Below are 22500 nucleotides of genomic sequence, written 5' to 3' on the forward strand. Positions count from 1 at the left end.
CAGGTGATTAGTTTCTTATTTGCTGTATTAGTCAAATCCTTCTATAAAAATAAGAATAAAATAGTCTGTGGGAGGGTTATTGGAGCAACTAGATGATGCAGAAACAGTGCAAGTTTTTTGTTATAAATATGCATATTTTATTTTTATAGTGTGTTACTGTAATGAGATTGAAGTGTTAAACTTGATGCATCCCATCACTGCCCCCCCCCCCCCCAAAAGCAACTAATTAATTAGAAGGGAAGGGACATTCCAATGAAAAAAGTAGTTAGTGTGTATGTATCACATTCATGAGCCTAGCTATATGTTTTAACTCTTTCAAAGGTGTTACATACATTGGTAAAATTCCATTTTGCAATATATTAAGGCCGCAATCAGGATTAAGACAGCGTTTGCATCTTTCGAATGGGTCCTATATTTTTAACCATTTTTTTATTTATGGGCTTACTAATGCAACAGATGCATGCTCTAATGAATAAGTTCATGTCCTTTTTGCATTAAAAGTGAATCTAAAGTACATGACCTTTGAGTCTGTTTTACAATATATTGTACATGTCATTCATTAGTATGAACGGATAACGAATATGGCTGCTGGTAGTGGCATTCAGCTCTTTTCGGAACTGGATTTATTTGTTTGAAAGAGCAACCCACAAATACCTGGTTTTGCACAGTACAACAGAAGATTGCACAATTTACTACATGGATAAATTGAGCAAACCATATGTCTCATAATAAATATGTGACTACAGTGAATGCAACAACCTCTTTCTCTTTATGAGAGCTTTAAGGTTTTTACTCTCTGTCCCCAACCCCCTCCTCAAACTGAAATCTGATCTAATCCCTTTGCACATGGGGTAATTTATTGGTCTGTTGGCCCTTTCTTGATGGCAAATTGCATTGTCTTTATTCTTGTGTCTGGGCTTTGGTGATCTTGGTACATTCCAGTGCCTCTATTCACAGCTGATCTTTCACACCCCTCTGAGTATAGTCAAACATGTTTTAATGGGACCTTTTTGTTATGCAAACAGGGCAGTAATAATCTGGTCATTATTCTGTTAGATTGCTTGATTAACAGTTCAAAAAAGGTCACTGGATGGCTCTTCCTCTGGAAATATATTCACATATATTACTAGCCTTTTTTAAACTTAAAATGTAATTCTTTAATACTTTGAACTTTGAGTAAATATGATACAAAATATATGTTACAAAAATACAATTATTTATAGTGTTATGGATCCACAACACAAACCTCTATGTTTCATAAAGTAACTTTTACTTGAACATTTATTTGTAGAATTAACTTTAATGCCATTGGCAACGTTGTGGAGAAGTTGAATTACTTGAACATTCAGATGCTAATCTGCTATTAGCAATAAGGTGTTCGTCATTAAGATTGCTAATCACATGGAATGATTTGCACTTTTTCATATGTTAGTTTTAGGAATGTAAAGTAGTCATTATGGGATTCATACTGGATTCCCCCAATAATGAGGAGTTGTAAAAAATGCATTGTGAAACATCTTTGTTTTGGAAGGATTAATTGAACATGAACACACATAATGTGTGTGTGATATATTATTAAGGGCTAAAAACATAACATGGAATTTTCTTAAACCGGTTAAAATAAAGGTTTTTATTTTCTATCATGCCATTGTGTGTGATAGAGCTTGATAAATCCCGGGAGTCACAGCCTAGTAAGGTGTTTTTTTTGTTTGTTTGTTTTTTTCTGTTAAACTTTTTTGCATTATTCAGCACTGTACCTAGGGCAGCACTGAAAGGGACATAAAACCCCAAAATTTTCTTTCATGATTCAGAAAGAGAATACCATTTTAAACGAAACAGCAATGCACATTGGTGAGCCAATAAGATGAGGCATACATGTGCAGCCACTAGACAGCAGCTCTGAGCATACCTAGATATGCTGTTTAACAAAGGATCCCAAAGGAAAAAAACACATTGGATAATAGAAGTAAATTGAAAAGTTGTTTAAAATGGCATGCTCTTTCTGAACAATGAAAGAATAACATTGGGCTTCTTGTCCCTTTAAGGGGACATTGATTAAATTCTAATATATTTCATGCACCTACCTCTAATTACGAGTGCTACCATTGGGAAATCTGGGTTACACTGCAGTGGAATGTAATGGAAGCTGCAGCCATGACTAGATGGAGGATAGCAATTACCTCTATATAATGCATATAGAATATATTTAGTGTTTAATGTCCCTTTTAATCTTGCTCAGTATACTGCTTATTCAAGGGCTTAGTCCGGATAACACTAATGTTTAGGTAGGGCATACGACCATTTTGTTTTGGCAGTTTTATGTCCCTTTAACAAAATGGCTCGTTCACACTTAGGGGGCGATTTATCAAGGGCCGAATGGCCCCTGATGCCCCTGTTTCAGCAGTTAAGAAGCAGCGGTCTTAAGATTCTGAGGTCGTCGGACAGCAATCAACCTGATCAGATACGATCGGGTTGATTGACACCCCCTGCCTATTGGCCGCAAATCTACAGGGGGCGGCATTGCACAAGCAGTTCACTATCGGCATTCAGCGATGTCGGGCAGACATGATTAGCTACAGTGAATCATGTCCGCCCGCCATTTGGTTAATCTACCCCTTATAATAATTTTTTCCAAAGTGCCATGGTGCATTAAAACCTACGTAAAAGAAACATTGAGTATAGTTTGCATCTCCAAATGTATTTCTTTCTTCTATTAAATTAGAGAACAAAGAATTTTACTCTATTTTTTACTTACAGCAGTTGTTTACTGCAAAAGCAAAGGTAACACCTACAAACCTTGCAATTTTAAGGGACGTGAAAGTCAAAATTTAAACCATTATGATTCAGGTAGCGCATGTCATTTTAAAACACTTTAAATTAACATATATTATTAGTTTTACTTTGTTCATTTTGTATCCTTTGTTGGAAAGCATAGCTAAGTTTGATCAAGAGCAGCAATGCATTACTGGGAACTAGCTGGTGATTGACTATACACATTTGTCTCTTGTCTTTAGCTCGCCAGATGCTTTCAGCTAGTTCCTAGTAGTGAACTACTGGTCTACAGCTGATTTTAACAAAGTTTAAACACAATAATTATATGCTAGAAATACTGCAATAATAAAATACATCAGGGCATTTCCTTAGTTTGCATTAATGTCCCTAACATAATAAATATGTACCTGATAAGTATAAATATATCCATTTTATATATTACATATTATTCCCAAGAGTAAACTGCCTACAACAGCAGCACTAGAGGGAAATATAGAAAGGTTTCAAAGGTCTGTGCTTTACATAATGAATTCAGCACTGTTTTACAATGTAATAATTATGATTAATGCTGTAACAAAGGGTTCTTTTATTATCTTACTCGGTAGATGAAAGGTATGGCGGATCCTTTAGGAGATTAGAACTCTAGGTCAGCCGTAGTTGCAGGTAACCTAGTAAATCAATGAACAGTGCTAACAATGTTTGTGTTGTGTTTTATGAGCTGGCCTCTGAATACAGTTTAACATACCAGTGTGTGTGTGTGTTTATTTTAATTGAAATATAGGTGTATTTATTGTGCTCATTTGTATTTACACCTGAAGGTTTGAGATTTAAAAATAACATTGGAATTGGCAGGTAATCTAAAAAGGCAGATAGCTTTTTGAACTGATAAATATGGTTGCACCCTCTAATCCACATCTAAGATGGGTGATGGAAATTAAGTTGGAAAGAACCTGAATACGTTTTTTTTTTTTTTTTTTTTTTTTTTTTTTTTTTAAAGTGTTCACTTCGATCAACTAATTTTTCAATCTCCTGGCTTTACTGTTGAAAGATTTGGCAACCACAAGCCAAGATATATTGGCACTTACATTTTTTTTGCTCTGTGTCAAAACCAAGTAAACAAAGTTCTGAGGCTAATGATGCCAACAATACCAGGGTGTACTGCCAGGCATGAGTCACACAAGAAGGTTTTGTGATCCATCCAGGTCTTAGACAACTGTGCTATTGAGTGTACTTTTCAATGTGTGCACAGCATCTTATATAGAGTAGGTAGAGATATAAGCTGTGATTTTTTTTTTTTATTTATTTACTTTTAAGTTACATTACCTGACCATATGTTGGTGAACTGGTCATAAAACATACCTTCACTATTGTGTCTAATGTGGCAACATGAATATTGTAGTGGAAAGTTTTGTATGTTGTATTTCCGTGTAGAATCAGCCACTTTTTATGCCTTTACAAAAAGGAGTTTGTAACTTCAAAATGCGCTGTCAATTAATTTAAACTGTAAAAACTTAAAACTTCAACAGCTATTTTTTTTTTATTTTTATATTAGTGTATTGATTTACAGAACAGATTTGTCAGCTGCTGTTGTCAAGACACATCTGTTTAAAATTTAGGAGCCAGTAAAAATATTTAGGAGCCAGACAGTGGTATTTTTATATAGATATTTGAAGAGTATAGATTTGAAGAGTACAGGTAAAATTCTAAGATATACATAACGTGAGAAGCGCTCAGCCACAGCACAAACAACATCTCAGCAGCTTGTTCTATAGCGATTCTCCAACTGGGAGCAGCCTCTATTTGCCCAATAGTACTTTTCACAGAGTAGAAATCAGCCTGATCCTGCCTAGTAAGGTCAGTCCAGCCTGAAATACCAGGCAATCCTCCTCTGAACAAGGAACATGGCAACCCAGATTATTGTTTCAGCCATCTGTGGCACTCAAAAGTGAGGTGCAGCCATGTCCCTATAAGCGCATTGGACAGGGAGTCCACACCTGGTTTCCCTCAGCACTCTTAAATTTAAACTTCAAATTATAGGAGCCAGTGGCTCCCTGGTTCCTGGGATTGTCGAGCCTTGCTTTACAATATGCGAGCATGGAATGCTTTCAATTATAACTATGCTGCAAGTTGCATGACCTAGCTACACACTGCACAGGGATTGCTTAGAGTAGTGCTCAGCCATTTACAGCTAGTCCCAACTGACCGTAATCAATCACATAAGCATACTCACTGAGCGTTTCATGTAATGTATTTAGAGTGCTTTTGATTTGCAAAACTATTCATATTGTTCTAACAAAGTGGTTTATTTAATGATTTGAAAACATTTTCTATGTAGATATTTTGCAAATGAATTATATAATTGATTATATATAATATGCGCACATAAAGGGGTTGATTTATCAAAGGCTTTAACAAGCAGTGGTCATCAGGCCGCTGCTTTCCTAACCTTTCACCAACTCTTAAGGTAGCAAATTTAAATCTCCCCGGTCTCGTCCGACTGGGGATATTGATGGCTCCTGCCCATGCAGGATTGGCTGTGCGCGGGCAGGGGGCTGTGTTGCCATAGAGCAAAAAATTGCGTTCTTGTGCAATGCTGACTTCCGGCCGTGGAATTAAGCCCGCCAGAGGCGAGCTGTGGTGGACTGGGGCGAGTGTACGCCCCTGTCCGCTGCAGTTTGATAAATCGACCCGAAAATGTTTTTCATTTACCTTTCGGATATTGTTTAAGTATGGTTTTACTATAAACAAATAAGGATTGTATAAAAAATACAAAACGTGTTAAAACATGGTTTTAAGGACATTAAACTCCCCTTAAATTATTTTGTGAAATTGTGCTTTGTTTAGTGATCTGCAAAAAAAAAATGTTATTCTGTACCCTGCAAATGCTGCAAATCAAATAGTTGGTTTAAGCAGTTTGCAGCATTTTAAAACTTAACTTACAGATTTAGCTTTTTAGTGTTTTTAGGGTAAGAATGGGACAAAGAATAAAAGTAAAAAAGTGTTTAGTGTCCCCTTTTTAAATTCAGCTGAAGAGCAGAAATGCACTTCTGCTCCAGAGCTAAATATGACTTGTGGCTACATACATATGCTTCTTGTGATTGGCTCACCAGATGTGTTCAGCTACAGACCAATAGTGCAGTGCTGCTCTGGAATGGAATTTAACTATGTGTTTAACCACTTTTCAAATTTTAAAACCTAATTATGTGCAAGGAATAGGTCAATTAGATAATATTTTAACATATAGTATGTTTGTACAGTATGTTTATGTCCCTTTAATTGTAAAAATCATACTTGCTATGTGGCGGCACAAGCATGTGTTTATAATCATTCATCCACCCTTCTCCAGAGAGCTTGTCCATGAGCTCTTTTGCAATCAACAAAGTGAAACTGATTTATGAAATTGGAGGCGGATGGTGGACATCTGATTTGTTAAAAGGTACTCCAGTTTTTTAATTATAATTCATGGGTTTTTTTCAAGCAAAATGTGTCATTTCTAAAATATGATTATTTTTAGGCACATGGAAGTGATTAAACGGACATACGTGTACAAAAAGAAAATAAATGCTTTAATGTGCTAAAACACTTTATTATGGCACTTTTATGTCTTTATACACAGTTGAAATCAGCTCCAGAACATCAATGCATTACTTGGACCTTGTTGAACACATCTAGTGAACCAATAACAATAGGCATATGTGTGTAGCCTGCAACCATCATTTCTGCTCCTGAGCCTAGGTATGATTTATGTGTTTAATTAAAACTAAGTTACCACCACTGTTGAACCTAACACACATGGTGCAAAGAATTTCTGGTAGTGTCTTGCTAGAAGCTGTTCTATGATTGGTTGGAGTCCATTTAGTAGGCAATGAGTCAAAAATTATATATTATGAGTACATCATGAACAAGTTTTTTTTTTTTTTTTTTTGGCAAATACAGCCTTGACCAGCTGCCAGACACTCATGCACACGTCACTGATGCATTCATATCTATACTTTTTGTGCCTGCGGCCAATATACACTCTTAAATAGTGTGGATGTTTTGGAAGGGAGGTGGGAGGAAATGGGGGTGTTTTTTTCTGCCTCACCTGGGAACGCAGCTGTCCTGCATCGCCCTGGGGTTATATTTCACAGCTCAGCCCAAAAGAAGATGTGAATACACTTCTGTAACCAGCCAACTTTATTTCAGAATTCAGATAGTGGGGGAAGGGAATCTATCATAGTATGTACCTTCCTTCAACAATACATGTCTTAACTCCTTTGTGAAAGTGACCATACAAAATAGGTTTATTGGTTAAAAATGAAAGCAAAAACAAGAATATAATATTCTAAAATAATTTCCAAAAATAATTAACATTTCGCATGTTGCTGCCGTTGATTGACATACAGATTTATCTGTGGGTGCAAATAAAAGAATATTTTAACTACGGATGTGGACAAAAATATTGCAAAAATCAGAAACAAATCAGCTAGATTTAGTTTTTTTGCTAGATGGAACTTTTGGGTGGGGAGACAGGAAATGACTAAGGGCCTATTATAAGGTCTAAAGTGTTGTTGTTATTAACATCCCTATGGACCCTGGTGCAGATTAATAAAGGTAATTTTTTTAACTAGCAAGGCTGGAATTACATTTAGTTTCTTTCATCAGACATGAAATGCATCAGCCTTTGAAAATATTTTAGGAGCCAGGAATAAATAATAACTAGACCAAACTCCTTGGTTCCCTAGATTTTTCAATTACTGCGTTATGTAGCAGGAGAGGGGTACAAATATGACACAACTATATATCCTAAATAAGTTAAAGATACATTTATTAGTCTTAGCCACAAATCAAGGTTTACTGAACTTAAAGGGACAGTCAACACCAGAATGTTTGTTGTTTTAAAAGATAGATAATCCCTTTATTACCCATTCCCCAGTTTTGCATAACTAACACAGTTATGATAATACATGTTTTACCTCTGTAATTACATTGTATCTAAACCTCTGCAGACTGCCCCCTTATTTTAGTTATTTTGACAGACTTGCATTTTAGCCAATCAGTGCTCACTCCTCGGTAAATTCACATGCATGAGCTCAATGTTATCTATATGAAACACAAACTAATGCCCTCTAGTGGTGAAAAACTGTCAAAATGTATTTAGATTAGAGGCGGCCTTCAAGGTCTAAGAAATTCACATATGAACCTCCTAGGTTTAGCTTTCAACTAAGAATACCAAGAGAACAAAGCATAATTGGTGATAAAAGTACATTGGAAAGTTGTTTAAAATTACATGCCCTATTTGAATCATGGAAGTTTTTTTTGGACTTGACTGTCCCTTTAACAGAACTTTCACCTCCCAACAAAAATACAAGTGATTTAAACACCCTGATAAAATAACACAATATATTTATTTTAAGAATATTTAATATATTTCTTACCTATACATTGTTTTTAAGTGATGGTAAATTCTAGCATTTGTGAAATGCTAGGATTTACCAGTGGAAGAAATAAAGAGGACTTTCAGTCATGTAGTATAAAATACTTCATGCTGAAAGTTCCTTTATTTGTCTGAAGCGTTCACTGCGCTGAGCTCTTCAGGCAGCCCACGACAGAACACTATTTTGCTGTGAGGTGACGTTTCTAGCTCTTGGCCAATAGCCGTGCGGGCCAGCAATGCCGGATAGCTAGCACGCTATTAGCCTAGAGGTAGAAACGTAACCTCACAGCAAAATAGCGTTCTGCTGTAGGCTGCCTGAGGAGCTCAGTGTGGTGAACGCTTCCAACAAATAAAGGAACTTTCAGCATAAAGTATTTTATACTTCATGAATGAAAGTTCCCTTTATTTGTTCTACTGGTAAATCCTAGCTTTTCACAAACGCTAGAATTTACCATCACTTTAAACATACAAAGAAGACGAAGTATCTGTATGATATTTTTACATTATACTTATGTTGGTATTTATAATAAATATTTTATAAATGTGATTTCTGTTTCAACACTTTTAAGTGCACTTTATGGTAATATACACAAGGTAAGAGAAAAAAATTGGAAATGCAACTAAACTGTTATATAAATACTAATGATTCTAACACACAATATTGCAATGATACATCTAAAATGACCAGCAGGATTTTCTCATTTGATCCTATACTACTGGATTGGCATTCCCAAGAAAAACACAATAGCCCCAGATATACTGTATACGTTCTCTTTATTAGTTATGTAAAACAAAATTTAATGCAACTTTCCACTCAAATATCTGAATGTGCGGCATCTTCAAACAAAATAAAAAATGTTTTTTTTTTTATTCCCCTTATATACAGTATATAAAGGCTAGAGCAAGTCAATTTTATTAGCCATACAGAATTATATATCCGGGAGCACAGTGATATGTATGTGCACAGTGTTTACTTTTTCTTTAAGCTAAAAAAAAAAGATTTTGAAATATCCCATGTGTTATACTCCAAATGCATAAGGGTTAGTGGTCCCCAGACTGAGGGAAGTCTAGACAGGGCTTAAAGAAGAGACCCGTTCTTCACACCTGTCCCTCAAGTTCTCTGTGTAGTGGGGGGTAGTTCAATTAGGTTACTTTTTGTTCTTCCTTATTTCTCTCTCTTTCCATCTCTTAAATTTACTGATTTTCTTACTCTAAATTTGTATTGTGTTAACTTTTTTCAAACTGAAGGATTGTTTAGCAGCGTTGCTCCCAGGATTTGTTAAAGTGATAGGTCAAAATTGAAATGTGCATGAGCACATACACACATATGGTTTGAAGTCACGTGCACCAGCATTCAAACACCACACCTTGTCAGAGACCTTGTGGCGTTTTAATGCTGGTGCACACATCCTCGCAGCATATGTATGTATTTTGCAGAAAAACAGTAATAAGTCTTTAGTAAAATCTTTTTGCTAATGGAAGTATAAATTTGTTATGCACCCATGCACATTTTCAATTTTGACCTTTCTATCCCTTTAAGCCATGTAGTAGAACAGAAAATCGCTCCCAACTTGTCTTAAAAACAATGTCCTATTGAGAAGCACTGTCCTATACAATACAAAGTATAAAACATCATTATTCTCTAAATATGTTAACTCAAATAATTCATCTATGGCACATTTACATATCAGGATTTTGTTACTTTGCATGGGTTAAAAAAATAAATGGATACCCACAAAGAATTGCCTAAAGTGTCTTGTGAATGTTTTATATAGCTTTTATACAGCAATGAATAGAACCATGTTTTTACCCCTCCTCCTTTTTCTTTTCACAAGTATGTATCTCATAAACATCTGTATCTCATAAACATCAAATAAATTGTGGTTGCCATGTGGGTGTGGGGGCTGGTGTCAGGATTAGCAAAGCAGTTTCAGCCTGCGTACTGTTTTACTGCCTGGTATGTGATACTCTGTGATAGCAGAAAACTCACATGGTCTCCTTGTACTTTGCATGATCCAATAAACCTATCTTTTATTGTAGATCTTGCCGTTATGTGCCATTTCTGTTGGGGTTTTTTATTTATTTATTTTACTTGGAAGCCTAATGTGAAATTTCTCATATAAATCGACTAGCAAGATTACTAAAATGTTTAAAGGGATCAGTCAAAATAATTGTTTTTAACTTTTAAGGATCATTTCATCTTTGTTTGTCTGAATATAAAACTTGCAGAGCATCAGATTTATTTTTAATTAACTTGTTTTCGTAAATTTCTTGTGTCATGAATACATAAGAGTATATAAAAAACTGTGTATTAAATACAGTACCTACATAAGTTTACATAGAGCTTATCAAGTGAATGAAATTGAAATATATTTTTTACGGTAGAAAATGAAGAAGAAATATATATACTTAATTATGTAAATACAAATATGTAATGTATTAGTCTATATCTACCAGACCATAAAAAATATGCTCTGTCTAAAGCATTTCATTTACCTGATTTTCAGCTTTGTAGAATACTTGTGTTCATATATATTGTTAACTGAAAATTGTATTACAGCTGTTGAATGACTGAGATTAGTATTTTGTACTAATCATCGGTTTTGTTTCCCATAGTGAGCTCATCCTGCAGGATTCTGAAGTGTAACTCTGACTTCTGGGCAGCGACCTCCAACTCCCACCATCACACTGGAGCTGAGGACCCAGTGGAGTTTTGCACAGCACTAAGAGCCTACGCACACTGCACTCGCCGTACTGCGCGCACATGCCGAGGCGATCTGGCTTACCATTCTGCTGTCCATGGCATTGATGATCTCATGACCCAGCACAACTGCTCAAAGGATGGTCCAACTTCACAGCCACGTCTCCGAACTCTGCCTCAGGGAGACAGTCAGGAGAGGTCAGATAGCCCAGAGATTTGCCATTATGAGAAGAGTTTCCACCGACATTCTGCACCCCCAAATTTTACTCACTGCGGTCTCTTTGGGGATCCGCACCTAAGGACGTTTACAGACATTTTCCAAACCTGTAAAATACAAGGAGCATGGCCTCTCGTAGACAATAATTACTTGAATGTGCAGGTCACTAACACCCCAGTGCTTCCAGGATCAACTGCAACAGCTACAAGCAAGGTAAATTTTGTGAATGTGAGCTAATGGCTAATAGAGTACAAGGATGAAGAGAAGTATGACTAGAATTCATTCTGATAGAAAAAGTATAAGTTTTTTCTGTGATTTAGATGTTTTGTTTTGTTAAAGGGACAGTCTACTCCAGAATTGTTATTGTTTAGAAAGAAAGACAATTCCTTTATTACCCATTACCCAGTTTTGCATAACCAACACGGTTTTCTTAAGACACGTTTAACCTATGTGATTACCTTGTATCTAAGTCTCTGCAGGCTGCCCCTTATTTCAGTTCTTTTGACAGACTTCCATTTTAGCCAATCAGTTCTTACTCACAAATAGCTCTACTGGAGTGAGCACAATGTTGTCTAAATGGCACAGATGAATGTGCACTGAAATAAGAGGCAGTCTTCAATGACTTAGAAATTAGCCTACCTAGGTTTAGTTTCAACAAAGAATACCAAGAGAACAAAGCAAATTTAATGACAAAAGTAAATTGGAATTTATTTTTTTAAATTGCATACCCTATCTGCATCACGAAAGTTTTAATTTTGTCTAGACTGTCACAGGATCAAAGACAAGTGATAGAATCCACAAAAATGTTTCTAGGCTTGGGAGGAAAAAAAGCAATAATTACTCCAGGCTATATATATATACTGTGTGTGTGTGTGTATGTGTGTATATATATATATATATATATATATATATATATATATATATATATATATATATATATATATATATATTTATATTATCACCTCACAGCTATAATACCTACCCTAGTTTTTAACTCTAAAGCTAATATCTTGAGTTGAGTAATTACCGTTCATTAGAATGTTTGTTTACAAGATAGGAAGTAGTATTTGAAAAAAAATAAGGTCTGAAATGTACCTCATACTTTTTCAGTGGTTTCAGGTCTCATTGTGTGAACTTTCTCTCATGCCAATATCACTTCTTAGACCCTTCAGTACTGAAACACATTGCTTACTGATTAGACATTTTCAACACACTTGTATAAGTTATTCATTTGACAGTAACCTCTAAAATACTTTCTGTTATTCATTTTGTTACAGTTTTGTAAAAGTAAATAAACACTATTTTGTAATCATTTTTCAGTGGGCAAAATGCAAAAGCCAGTTTACCAATGAATTCATTGACTCCAGCAGTTGTATTTATGTCACTTGTTTTACTGGGAAGAGAATCCATAAGATCTTGAGAGAAGAGCATTATTATTTTCCACATGCTCACACCTAGATTATGTGAAGATGAATACATTATACCTTACCATTTTTTTCACTATGAACCTACAATGTGAAAATAATTTTTGTAGGCTAACATATGGATCTGACATCTTAAAATATGTACATTTTCTGCATGGCTACAAATAATTATTTATCGTGGTTTGTGACAGACTTCTAGGAAACATAAAGAACATCTTGTGATGCTTTAATACTCATTATGAAATAAATCAAGACAAATAAGAATATGCTGACTTACAAAAAAAGTGTTTTTAACTAATCTGTTTTTTTCTCTGCCTTTTATTTAAATGGACAGTTTACCCCAAATTTTTCTCAGCTTTTAATTTGTTCCAAATGATCTATTTTGCCTGCTGGAGTGTATTAAATTGTTTACAAGCAGCTTGTTTACCCTTATTTTGGGATTTGAAATAGCTGGCTTAGTCTGTGGTAATCCCCACCTATACTGAAAGTTTTTGGACTTAAGTCGAAGTTAAAGGGACACTCAAGTCAAAATAAACTTTTATGATTCAGATAGAACATGCAGTTTAACCCCTTAAGGACCAAGGCCATTTTTCAATTTCTTTCCCTTCAGGACCAGGGCTATTTTTACATTTCTGCTGTGTTTGTGTTTAGCTGTAATTTCTTTCATGTAATTAGCAAGAGTCCATGAGCTAGTGACGTATGGGATATACATTCCTACCAGGAGGGGCAAAGTTTCCCAAACCTTAAAATGCCTATAAATACACCCCTCACCACACCCACAATTCAGTTTTACAAACTTTGCCTCCGATGGAGGTGGTGAAGTAAGTTTGTGCTAGATTCTACGTTGATATGCGCTCCGCAGCAAGTTGGAGCCCGGTTTTCCTCTCAGCGTGCAGTGAATGTCAGAGGGATGTGAGGAGAGTATTGCCTATTTGAATGCAGTGATCTCCTTCTAAGGGGTCTATTTCATAGGTTCTCTGTTATCGGTCGTAGAGATTCATCTCTTACCTCCCTTTTCAGATCGACGATATACTCTTATATATACCATTACCTCTGCTGATTCTCGTTTCAGTACTGGTTTGGCTATCTGCTATATGTAGATGAGTGTCCTGGGGTAAGTAAGTCTTATTTTCTGTGACACTCCTAGCTATGGTTGGGCACTTTGTTTATAAAGTTCTAAATATATGTATTCAAACATTTATTTGCCTTGACTCAGAATGTTCAACTTTCCTTATTTTTCAGACAGTCAGTTTCATATTTGGGATAATGCATTTTAATTTAACATTTTTTACCTTAAAATTTGACTTTTTCCCTGTGGGCTGTTAGGCTCGCGGGGGCTGAAAATGCTTCATTTTATTGCGTCATTCTTGGCGCGGACTTTTTTGGCACAAAAATTCTATTTCCGTTTCCGGCATCATACGTGTCGCCGGAAGTTGCGTCATTCTTTGACGTTATTTTGCGCCAAAAATGTCGGCGTTCCGGATGTGGCGTCATTTTTGGCGCCAAAAAGCATTTAGGCGCCAAATAATGTGGGCGTCTTATTTGGCGCGAAAAAATATGGGCGTCACTTTTGTCTCCACATTATTTAAGTCTCATTTTTTATTGCTTCTGGTTGCTAGAAGCTTGTTCTTTGGCATTTTTTCCCATTCCTGAAACTGTCATTTAAGGAATTTGATCAATTTTGCTTTATATGTTGTTTTTTTTTTCTTTTACATATTGCAAGATGTTCCACGTTGCAACTGAGTCAGAAGTTACTTCAGGAAAATCACTGCACAGTGCTGGAGCTACCAAGCTAAGTGTATCTGCTATAAACTTTTGGTATCTGTTTCTCCAGCTGTTATTTGTATTGCATGTCATGTCAAACTTATTAATGCAGATAAAATTTCCTTTAGTACTGTTACATTACCTGTTGCTGTTCCGTCAACATCTAATTTTCAGAGTGTTCCTGATAAACATAAGAGATTTTATTTTTTAAATCCATTAAGAAGGCTATGTCTGTTATTTCTCCTTCTAGTATATATAAAAGTCTTTTAAAACTTCTCTTTTTTCAGATGAATTTTTAAATGAACATCATCATTCTGATACTGATAATGGTTCTTCTGGTTCAGAGGTTTCTGTCTCAGAGGTTGATGCTGATAAATCTTTGTATTTGTTCAAGATGGAATTTATTCGTTCTTTACTTAAAGAAGTGTTATTTGCATTAGAAATAGAGGATTCTGGTCCTCTTGATTCTAAATGTAAACGTTTAAATAAGGTTTTTAAATCTCCTGTAGTTATTCCAGAAGTGTTTTATCTCCCTGATGCTATTTCTGAAGTAATTTCCAGGGAATGGAATAATTTGGGTAATTTATTTACTCCTTCTAGACGTTTAAGCAAATTATATCCTGTGCCATCTGACAGATTAGAGTTTTTTGAGACAAAAATCCCTAAGGTTATGGGGCTATCTCTACTCCTGCTAATGTACTACTATTCCTACGGCAGATAGTACTTCATTTAAGGATCCTTTAGATAGGAAAATTGAATCCTTTCTAAGAAAAGCTTACTTATGTTCAGGTAATCTTCTTAGACCTGCTATATTTTTAGCGGATGTTGCTGCAGCTTCAACTTTTTGATTAGAAGCTTTAGCGCAACAAGTAACAGATCATAATTTTATAGCATTATTATTATTCTATAACATGCTAATAATTTTATTGGTGATACCATCTTTTGATATCATTAGAGTTGATGTCAGGTATATGTCTCTAGCTATTTTAGCTAGAGAAGCTTTATGGATTAAACTTGGAATGCTGACATGTCTTCTAAGTCATCTTTGCTTTCCCTTTCTTTCCAGGGTAAATAATCATTTTAGTTCCTTTCCTCACAAGGAACAAAAGCCTGATCCTTCATCCTCAGGAGCGGTATCAGTTTGGAAACTATTTCCAGTTTGGAATATATCCAAGCCTTATAGAAACCTATAGCCAGCTCCTAAGTACCTATGAAGGTGCGGCCCTTATTCCAGCTCAGCTGGTATGGGGCAGATTACGTTTTCTTCAAAGAAATTTGGATCAATTCCGTTCTTAATCTCTGGTTTCAGAAACATTGTTTCAGAAAGGTACAGAATTGGCTTCAAGTTAAGGCCTCCTGCTAAGAGATTATTTTCTTTCCCGTGTCCCAGTTAACACAGCAAAGGCTCAGCATTTCTGTAATGTGTTTCAGATCTAGAGTTGGCTGGAGTATTTATGCCAGTTCCAGTTCTGGAACAGGGGCTGGGGTTTTATTTTATCTCTTCATTTGTACCAAAGAAGGTCAATTCCTTCAGACCAGTTCCGGATCTGTCATTATTGAATCGTTATGTTAGGATACCAACATTCAAGATGGTTACTGTAGGACTATCCTGCCTTTTGTTTAGCAAGGGCATTATATGTCTACAATAGATTTACAGGATGTGTATCTGCATATTCCGATTCATCCAGATCACTTTTAGTGTCTGAGATTCTCTTTTTAGACAAGCATTACCAGTTTTGTGGCTCTACCGTTTGGCCTAGCCTCAGTTCCAAGAATTTTTTTCAAAGGTTCTCGGTGCCCCTTTTTTCTGTAATCAGAGAATAGGGTTTTGGTATTTCCTTATTTGGACGATATCTTGGTACTTGCTCAGTCTTCTCATTTTCGAAGAATCTCATACGAATCGACTTGTGTTGTTTCTTCAAATTCATGGTTGGAGGATCAATTTACCATTCAGTTCATTGATTCCTCAGACAAGGGTAACCTTTTTAGGTTTCTAGATAAATTCAGTGTCTATGACTCTGTCCTTGTCAGACAAGAGAAGTTTAACATTGATATCAGCTTGTCAAAACCTTCAGTCACAATCATTCCCTTTGGTAGCCTTATGCATGGAAATGTTGGGTCTTAGGACTGCCGCATCAGATGCGATCTCCTTTGCTCGTTTTCACATGCGACCTCTTCAGCTCTGTATGCTGAACCAATGGTGCAGGGATTACTCAAAGATATCTCAATTAATATCTTTAAACCGATTTTACAACACTCTCTGACATGGTGGACAGATCACCATCGTTTAGTTCAGGGGGCTTCTTTGTTCTTCCGACCTGGACTATAATCTCAACAGATGCAAGTCTTACAGGTTGGGGAGCTGTGTGGGGGTATCTGACGGCACAAGGGGTTTGGGAATCTCAGGAGGTGAGATTTCCGATCAATATTTTGGAACTCCGTGCAATTTTCAGAGCTCTTCAGTCTTGGCCTCTTCTCAAGAGAGAGTTGTTCATTTGTTTTCAGATAGACAATGTCACAACTGTGGCATACATCAATCATCAAGGAGGGACTCACAGTCCTCTGGCTATGAAAGAAGTATCTCGAATTTTGGTTTGGGCGGAATCCAGCTCCTGTCTAATCTCTGCGGTTCATATCCCAGGTATGGACAATTGGAAAGCGGATTATCTCAGTCGCCAAACGTTGCATCCGGGCGAATGGTCTCTTCACCCAGAGGTATTTCTTCAGATTGTTCAAATGTGGGAACTTCCAGAAATAGATCTGATGGCTTCTCATCTAAACAAGAAACTTCCCAGGTATCTGTCCAGATCCCGGGATCCTCAGGCGGAGGCAGTGGATGCATTATCACTTCCTTGGAAGTATCATCCTGCCTATATCTTTCCGCCTCTAGTTCTTCTTCCAAGAGTAATCTCCAAGATTCTGAAGGAATGCTCGTTTGTTCTGCTGGTAGCTCCGGCATGGCCTCACAGGTTTTGGTATGCGGATCTTGTCCGGATGGCCTCTTGCCAACCGTGGACTCTTCCGTTAAGACCAGACCTTTTGTCTCAAGGTCCTTTTTTCCATCAGGATCTGAAATCCTTAAATTTAAAGGTATGGAGATTGAACGCTTGATTCTTGGTCAAAGAGGTTTCTCTGACTCTGTGATTAATACTATGTTACAGGCTCGTAAATCTGTATCCAGAGAGATATATTATAGAGTCTGGAAGACTTATATTTCTTGGTGTCTTTCTCATCATTTTTCTTGGCATTCTTTTAGAATACCGAGAATATTACAGTTTCTTCAGGATGGTTTAGATAAGGGTTTGTCCGCAAGTTCCTTGAAAGGTCAAATCTCTGCTCTTTCTGTTCTTTTTCACAGACAGATTGCTATTCTTCCTGATATTCATTGTTTTGTACAAGCTTTGGTTCGTATAAAGCCTGTCATTAAGTCAATTTCTCCTCCTTGGAGTTTGTATTTGGTTCTGGGGGCTTTTCAAGCTCCTCCATTTGAACCTATGCATTCATTGGATATTAAATTACTTTCTTGGAAAGTGTTGTTCCTTTTGGCCATCTCTTCTGCCAGAAGAGTTTCTGAATTATCTGCTCTTTCTTGTGAGTCTCCTTTTCTGATTTTTCATCAGGATAAGGCGGTGTTGCGAACTTCTTTTGAATTTTTACCTAAGTTGTGAATTCCAACAACATTAGTAGAGACATTGTGGTTCCTTCATTATGTCTTAATCCTAAGAATTCTAAGGAGAAATCGTTGCATTCTTTGGATGTTATTAGAGCTTTGAAATATTATGTTGAAGCTACTAAGTCTTTCCGAAAGACTTCAAGTTTATTTGTTATCTTTTCCGGTTTTAGAAAGGCCAGAAAACTTCTGCCATTTCTTTGGCATCTTGGTTGAAATCTTTAATTCATCTTGCCTATGTTGAGTCGGGTAAGACTCCACCTCATAGGATTACAGCTCATTCTACTAGGTCAGTTTCTACTTCCTGGGCGTTTAGGAATGAAGCTTCGGTTGATCAGATTTGCAAAGCGGCAACTTGGTCCTCTTTGCATACTTTTACCAAATTCTACCATTTTGTTGTATTTTCTTCTTCTGAAGCAGTTTTTGGTAGAAAAGTACTTCAGGCAGCGTTTTCAGTTTGAATCTTCTGCTTATGTTTTTTCATTAAACTTTATTTTGGGTGTGGATTATTTTCAGCAGGAATTGGCTGTCTTTATTTTATCCCTCCCTCTCTAGTGACTCTTGTGTGGAAAGATCCACATCTTGGGTAGTCATTATCCCATACGTCACTAGCTCATGGACTCTTGCTAATTACATGAAAGAAAACATAATTTATGTAAGAACTTACCTGATAAATTCATTTCTTTCATATTAGCAAGAGTCCATGAGGCCCGCCCTTTTTTTGTGGTGGTTATGATTTTTTTGTATAAAGCACAATTATTCCAATTCCTTATTTTATATGCTTTCGCACTTTTTTCTTATCACCCCACTTCTTGGCTATTCGTTAAACTGAATTGTGGGTGTGGTGAGGGGTGTATTTATAGGCATTTTAAGGTTTGGGAAACTTTGCCCCTCCTGGTAGGAATGTATATCCCATACGTCACTAGCTCATGGACTCTTGCTAATATGAAAGAAATGAATTTATCAGGTAAGTTCTTACATAAATTATGTTTTTCCTCTTACTCATTTACTGTACCCACACATATACCATTTTTCTCGCCACTAAATGGACTTTCTAAAGATACCATTATTTTCATTATATCTTATAATTTATTATTAAAAATATTATAAAATATGAGGAAAAAATGGAAAAAAAACACACTTTTTCTAACTTTGACCCCCAAAATCTGTTACACATCTACAACCACCAAAAAACAACCATGCTAAATAGTTTCTAAATTTTGTCCTGAGTTTAGAAATACCCAATGTTAACATGTTCTTTGCTTTTTTTGCAAGTTATAGGGAAATAAATACAAGAAGCACTTTGCTATTTCAAAACCACTTTTTTTCAAAATGAGCACTAGTTACATTGGAACCCTGATTTCTGTCAGGAATACCTGAATATCCCTTGACATGTATATATATTTTTTAGAAGACATCCCAAAGTATTGATCTAGGCCCATTTTGGTATATTTCATGCCACCATTTCACCGCCAAATGCGATCAAATAAAAAAAAATTGTTCACTTTTTCACAAACTTTAGGTTTCTCACAGAAATTATTTACAAACAACTTATGCAATTATGGCATAAATGGTTGTAAATGCTTCTCTGGGATCCCCTTTGTTCAGAAATAGCAGACTTATATGGCTTTGGTGTTGCTTTTTGGTAATTAGAAGGCTGCTAAATGCCACTGCGCACCACACGTGTTTTATGCCCAGCAGTGAAGGGGTTAATTAGAGAGCATGTAGGGAGCTTGTAGAGTTAATTTTAGCTTAAGTGTAGTGTAGTAGACAACCCAAAGTATTGATCTAGGCCCATTTTGGTATATTTAATGCCACCATTTCACCGCCAAATGCGATCAAATTTAAAAAAACTTAAATTTTTTCGCAATTTTAGGTTTCTCTCTGAAATTATTTACAAACAGCTTGTGTAATTATGGCACAAATGGTTGTAAATGCTTCTCTGGGATCCCCTTTGTTCAGAAATAGCAGACATATATGACTTTGGCGTTGTTTTCTGGTAATTAGAAGGCCGCTAAATGCTGCTGCGCATCACACGTGTATTATGACTAGCAGTGAAGGGGTTAATTAGGTAGTTTATAGGGAGCTTGCAGGGTTAATTTTAGCTTTAGTGTAGAGATCAGCCTCCCACCTGACACATCAGACCCCCTGATCCCTCCCAAACAGTCTGCCAGTACTAAAATAAAAGGTTTTTACATTTTTTTTTTATTTTTTTTAGCATATTTACATATGCTGTGGTGTAGCATCCTCCCTTAGCCTCCAACCTCCCTGATCCCCCCCCAAAACAGCTCTCTAACCCTCCCCATCTGCCTTATTAGCGGCCATCTTGGGTACTGGCAGCTGTCTGCCAGTACCCAGTTTGCAAAAAAAAGTATTTTTTTCCGGTTTTTTTTTCTGTAGTGTAGCTTCCCCCCCACACACAGACCAACCCCCACCACCTGCCTGATCCTTTTTTTTTTTTTTTTTTTTTTTTTTTTTAATTTTTATTCCTTTCTTTTTAAAAATTTGTTACCAACTTTCTCTGTAGTGTAGCGGTTCCCACCTGCTCCCTCCCCGTGCACGCGTGTGGGTCCGTGCGTGCCCCCTGACATCCCCGCCCACGATCCCGCCCCCTCCACATCACCGATGGCCGCCACCCACAAACGATACCGGCCATCGATGTCCGGTGCAGAGAGGGCCACAGAGTGGCTCTCTCTGCATCGGATGGCCAAGGGGTGTTATTGCAGGATGCCTCAATATAGAGGCATCACTGCAATAACCGGAAAGCGGCTGGAAGCAAGCATGATCGCTTCCAGCCGCTTTAAACCCCTAATGTCGTACAGGGTACGTCGCTGGTCTTTTAAGATTGGTTGTGTGCAACGTACCCTGTACGACACGCATCGTTAAGGGGTTAAAGACTCTTTCAAATTTAGTTCCATTATGAAATTTTGCACAATCTTGTTTATATACACACTTTCTAGGGAACTGAGCATGTTCACAGGTTATACGTATACTAGTCTGTGATTGGCTGATGTCTGTCACAGGATGGGGGGGGGGCGGAAAATGGGAGAAAAAATAAATTCATCAGAAAAAAATCTACTGCTTGTTTAAAATTCAGAGTAGGTGTTAAATCGTTGTCTTTTTATTATGCACTTGTTAATGATGCAATTCTAATGCATTGAGTGGTCCTTTTAATGACAGGCTATGTAAACACAGCCAGCAGAAGAAATTACGCTCCCGGTAGGGGGTAGAAGAGATAACTAATAAAATTATAATTTTCCATTGTTCTCTCTAAGTATTGGGGTCTAGTTTACAAACACACAAGATAAAGAAGCAAGTGTTTGTACACAAAGTGATAACATAATGAGATCTAGTTTTACCTGCAAGATCAACCCATTTCAATAGGCTGTGGTTTCAAAGCACAAAACTATGAATTTAATATTCACAAATAAACCTGAAAATGCCATTTCACATACATTTTATACTCTGCAGCTGGTATAACAAGTCATTGGAAATACATTAAGGGAAACACAATTTTACTTTGTACTGTCCCTTTAATGTGCTTTAATAGACACAGGGGCTAAACTGTGCCTTTTCTTGGTTGTGTCTCAGCCTGTTTTGATATATGCAGGAAGCATATAGCTAATAGCTTTAAATCTTCCACTAATTAATCAGTATCTTGTGGAACTAGTTAGACCTTTTGAGACATACTGTACATATATCTTCTCATAGGTGAAAGCGTGTAGTAGCATGCAGAAAAATTCTGATGGCATAAATCATAGTGAAAATGTATGTTTACCAACTTGTCAAATCATTTTGCTTATGGCTAATCTAGATCCCACAGTTAATCTGATGCAATAATTACATATTGGCAAGAACTGTTATCAGTTCATTTAAACTTACACATTTTACAATTTTGATGAGCTACAAATCTAGCATTAGTAAATTAGAGCTTGCAATCTATCTTCAGTATTTTGCATTATAACAGAATAGCATGAAAACTATTTTCACAAAGGCAAACCATTTTGTACAACTAACAATCATTGCTTTATAGTAATGGCAAACCTATGATGTAGGTGCAGTTGGGACATTAATTCTATATTATTATTAATAATTTACGGTTTCTTTTGTTTTAGTAGATGACTGAAAGTTTTTGTTCATTTTATAAAAACAAAGTGCTATTTTTATAATACTGTTACTACAAAAATATACCTATATTGTTTTAAAGTAAGATGTGATTGCTTTTTTTCATAGGTATCTCTGACATTTGTTAAATACAACCTTTTTTATATAAAATGTATTTTATTTATATATTTATTTATTTATTTTTTTCTTCCAGATCACTATTATCTTCAAAAATTTTCAAGAATGCGTAGATCAGAAGGTATACCAAGCTGAGATGGATGAGTTACCTGCAGCATTTGTCGATGGTTCAAAAAATGGAGGTGATAAAAGTGGAGCAAATAGCTTGAAAATCATTGAAAAAGTGGCTGGACAGCACATAGAGATCCAGGCCAAGTACATCGGTACTACAATTGTTGTCCGGCAGGTTGGGCG

At 36.4% G+C, this 22500-nt stretch overlaps 1 protein-coding gene across 1 annotated transcript in view; it reads left to right on the plus strand.

The window, feature by feature from the left end:
• Positions 1–22500, plus strand: part of RGMA (repulsive guidance molecule BMP co-receptor a) — a 51860-nt gene that overhangs the window by 27512 nt on the left and 1848 nt on the right. The window contains exons 3-4 of the mRNA XM_053717626.1: positions 10805–11319; positions 22283–22500. The exon at positions 22283–22500 is cut by the window's right edge and continues 1848 nt beyond it. Of these exons, the coding sequence (XP_053573601.1) occupies positions 10805–11319; positions 22283–22500 (733 nt within the window). The remainder of the gene's footprint in view (positions 1–10804; positions 11320–22282) is intronic.

The sequence above is a fragment of the Bombina bombina genome, chromosome 6, assembly GCF_027579735.1.
Source record: "Bombina bombina isolate aBomBom1 chromosome 6, aBomBom1.pri, whole genome shotgun sequence".
NCBI classification, from domain to species: Eukaryota; Metazoa; Chordata; class Amphibia; order Anura; family Bombinatoridae; genus Bombina; species Bombina bombina.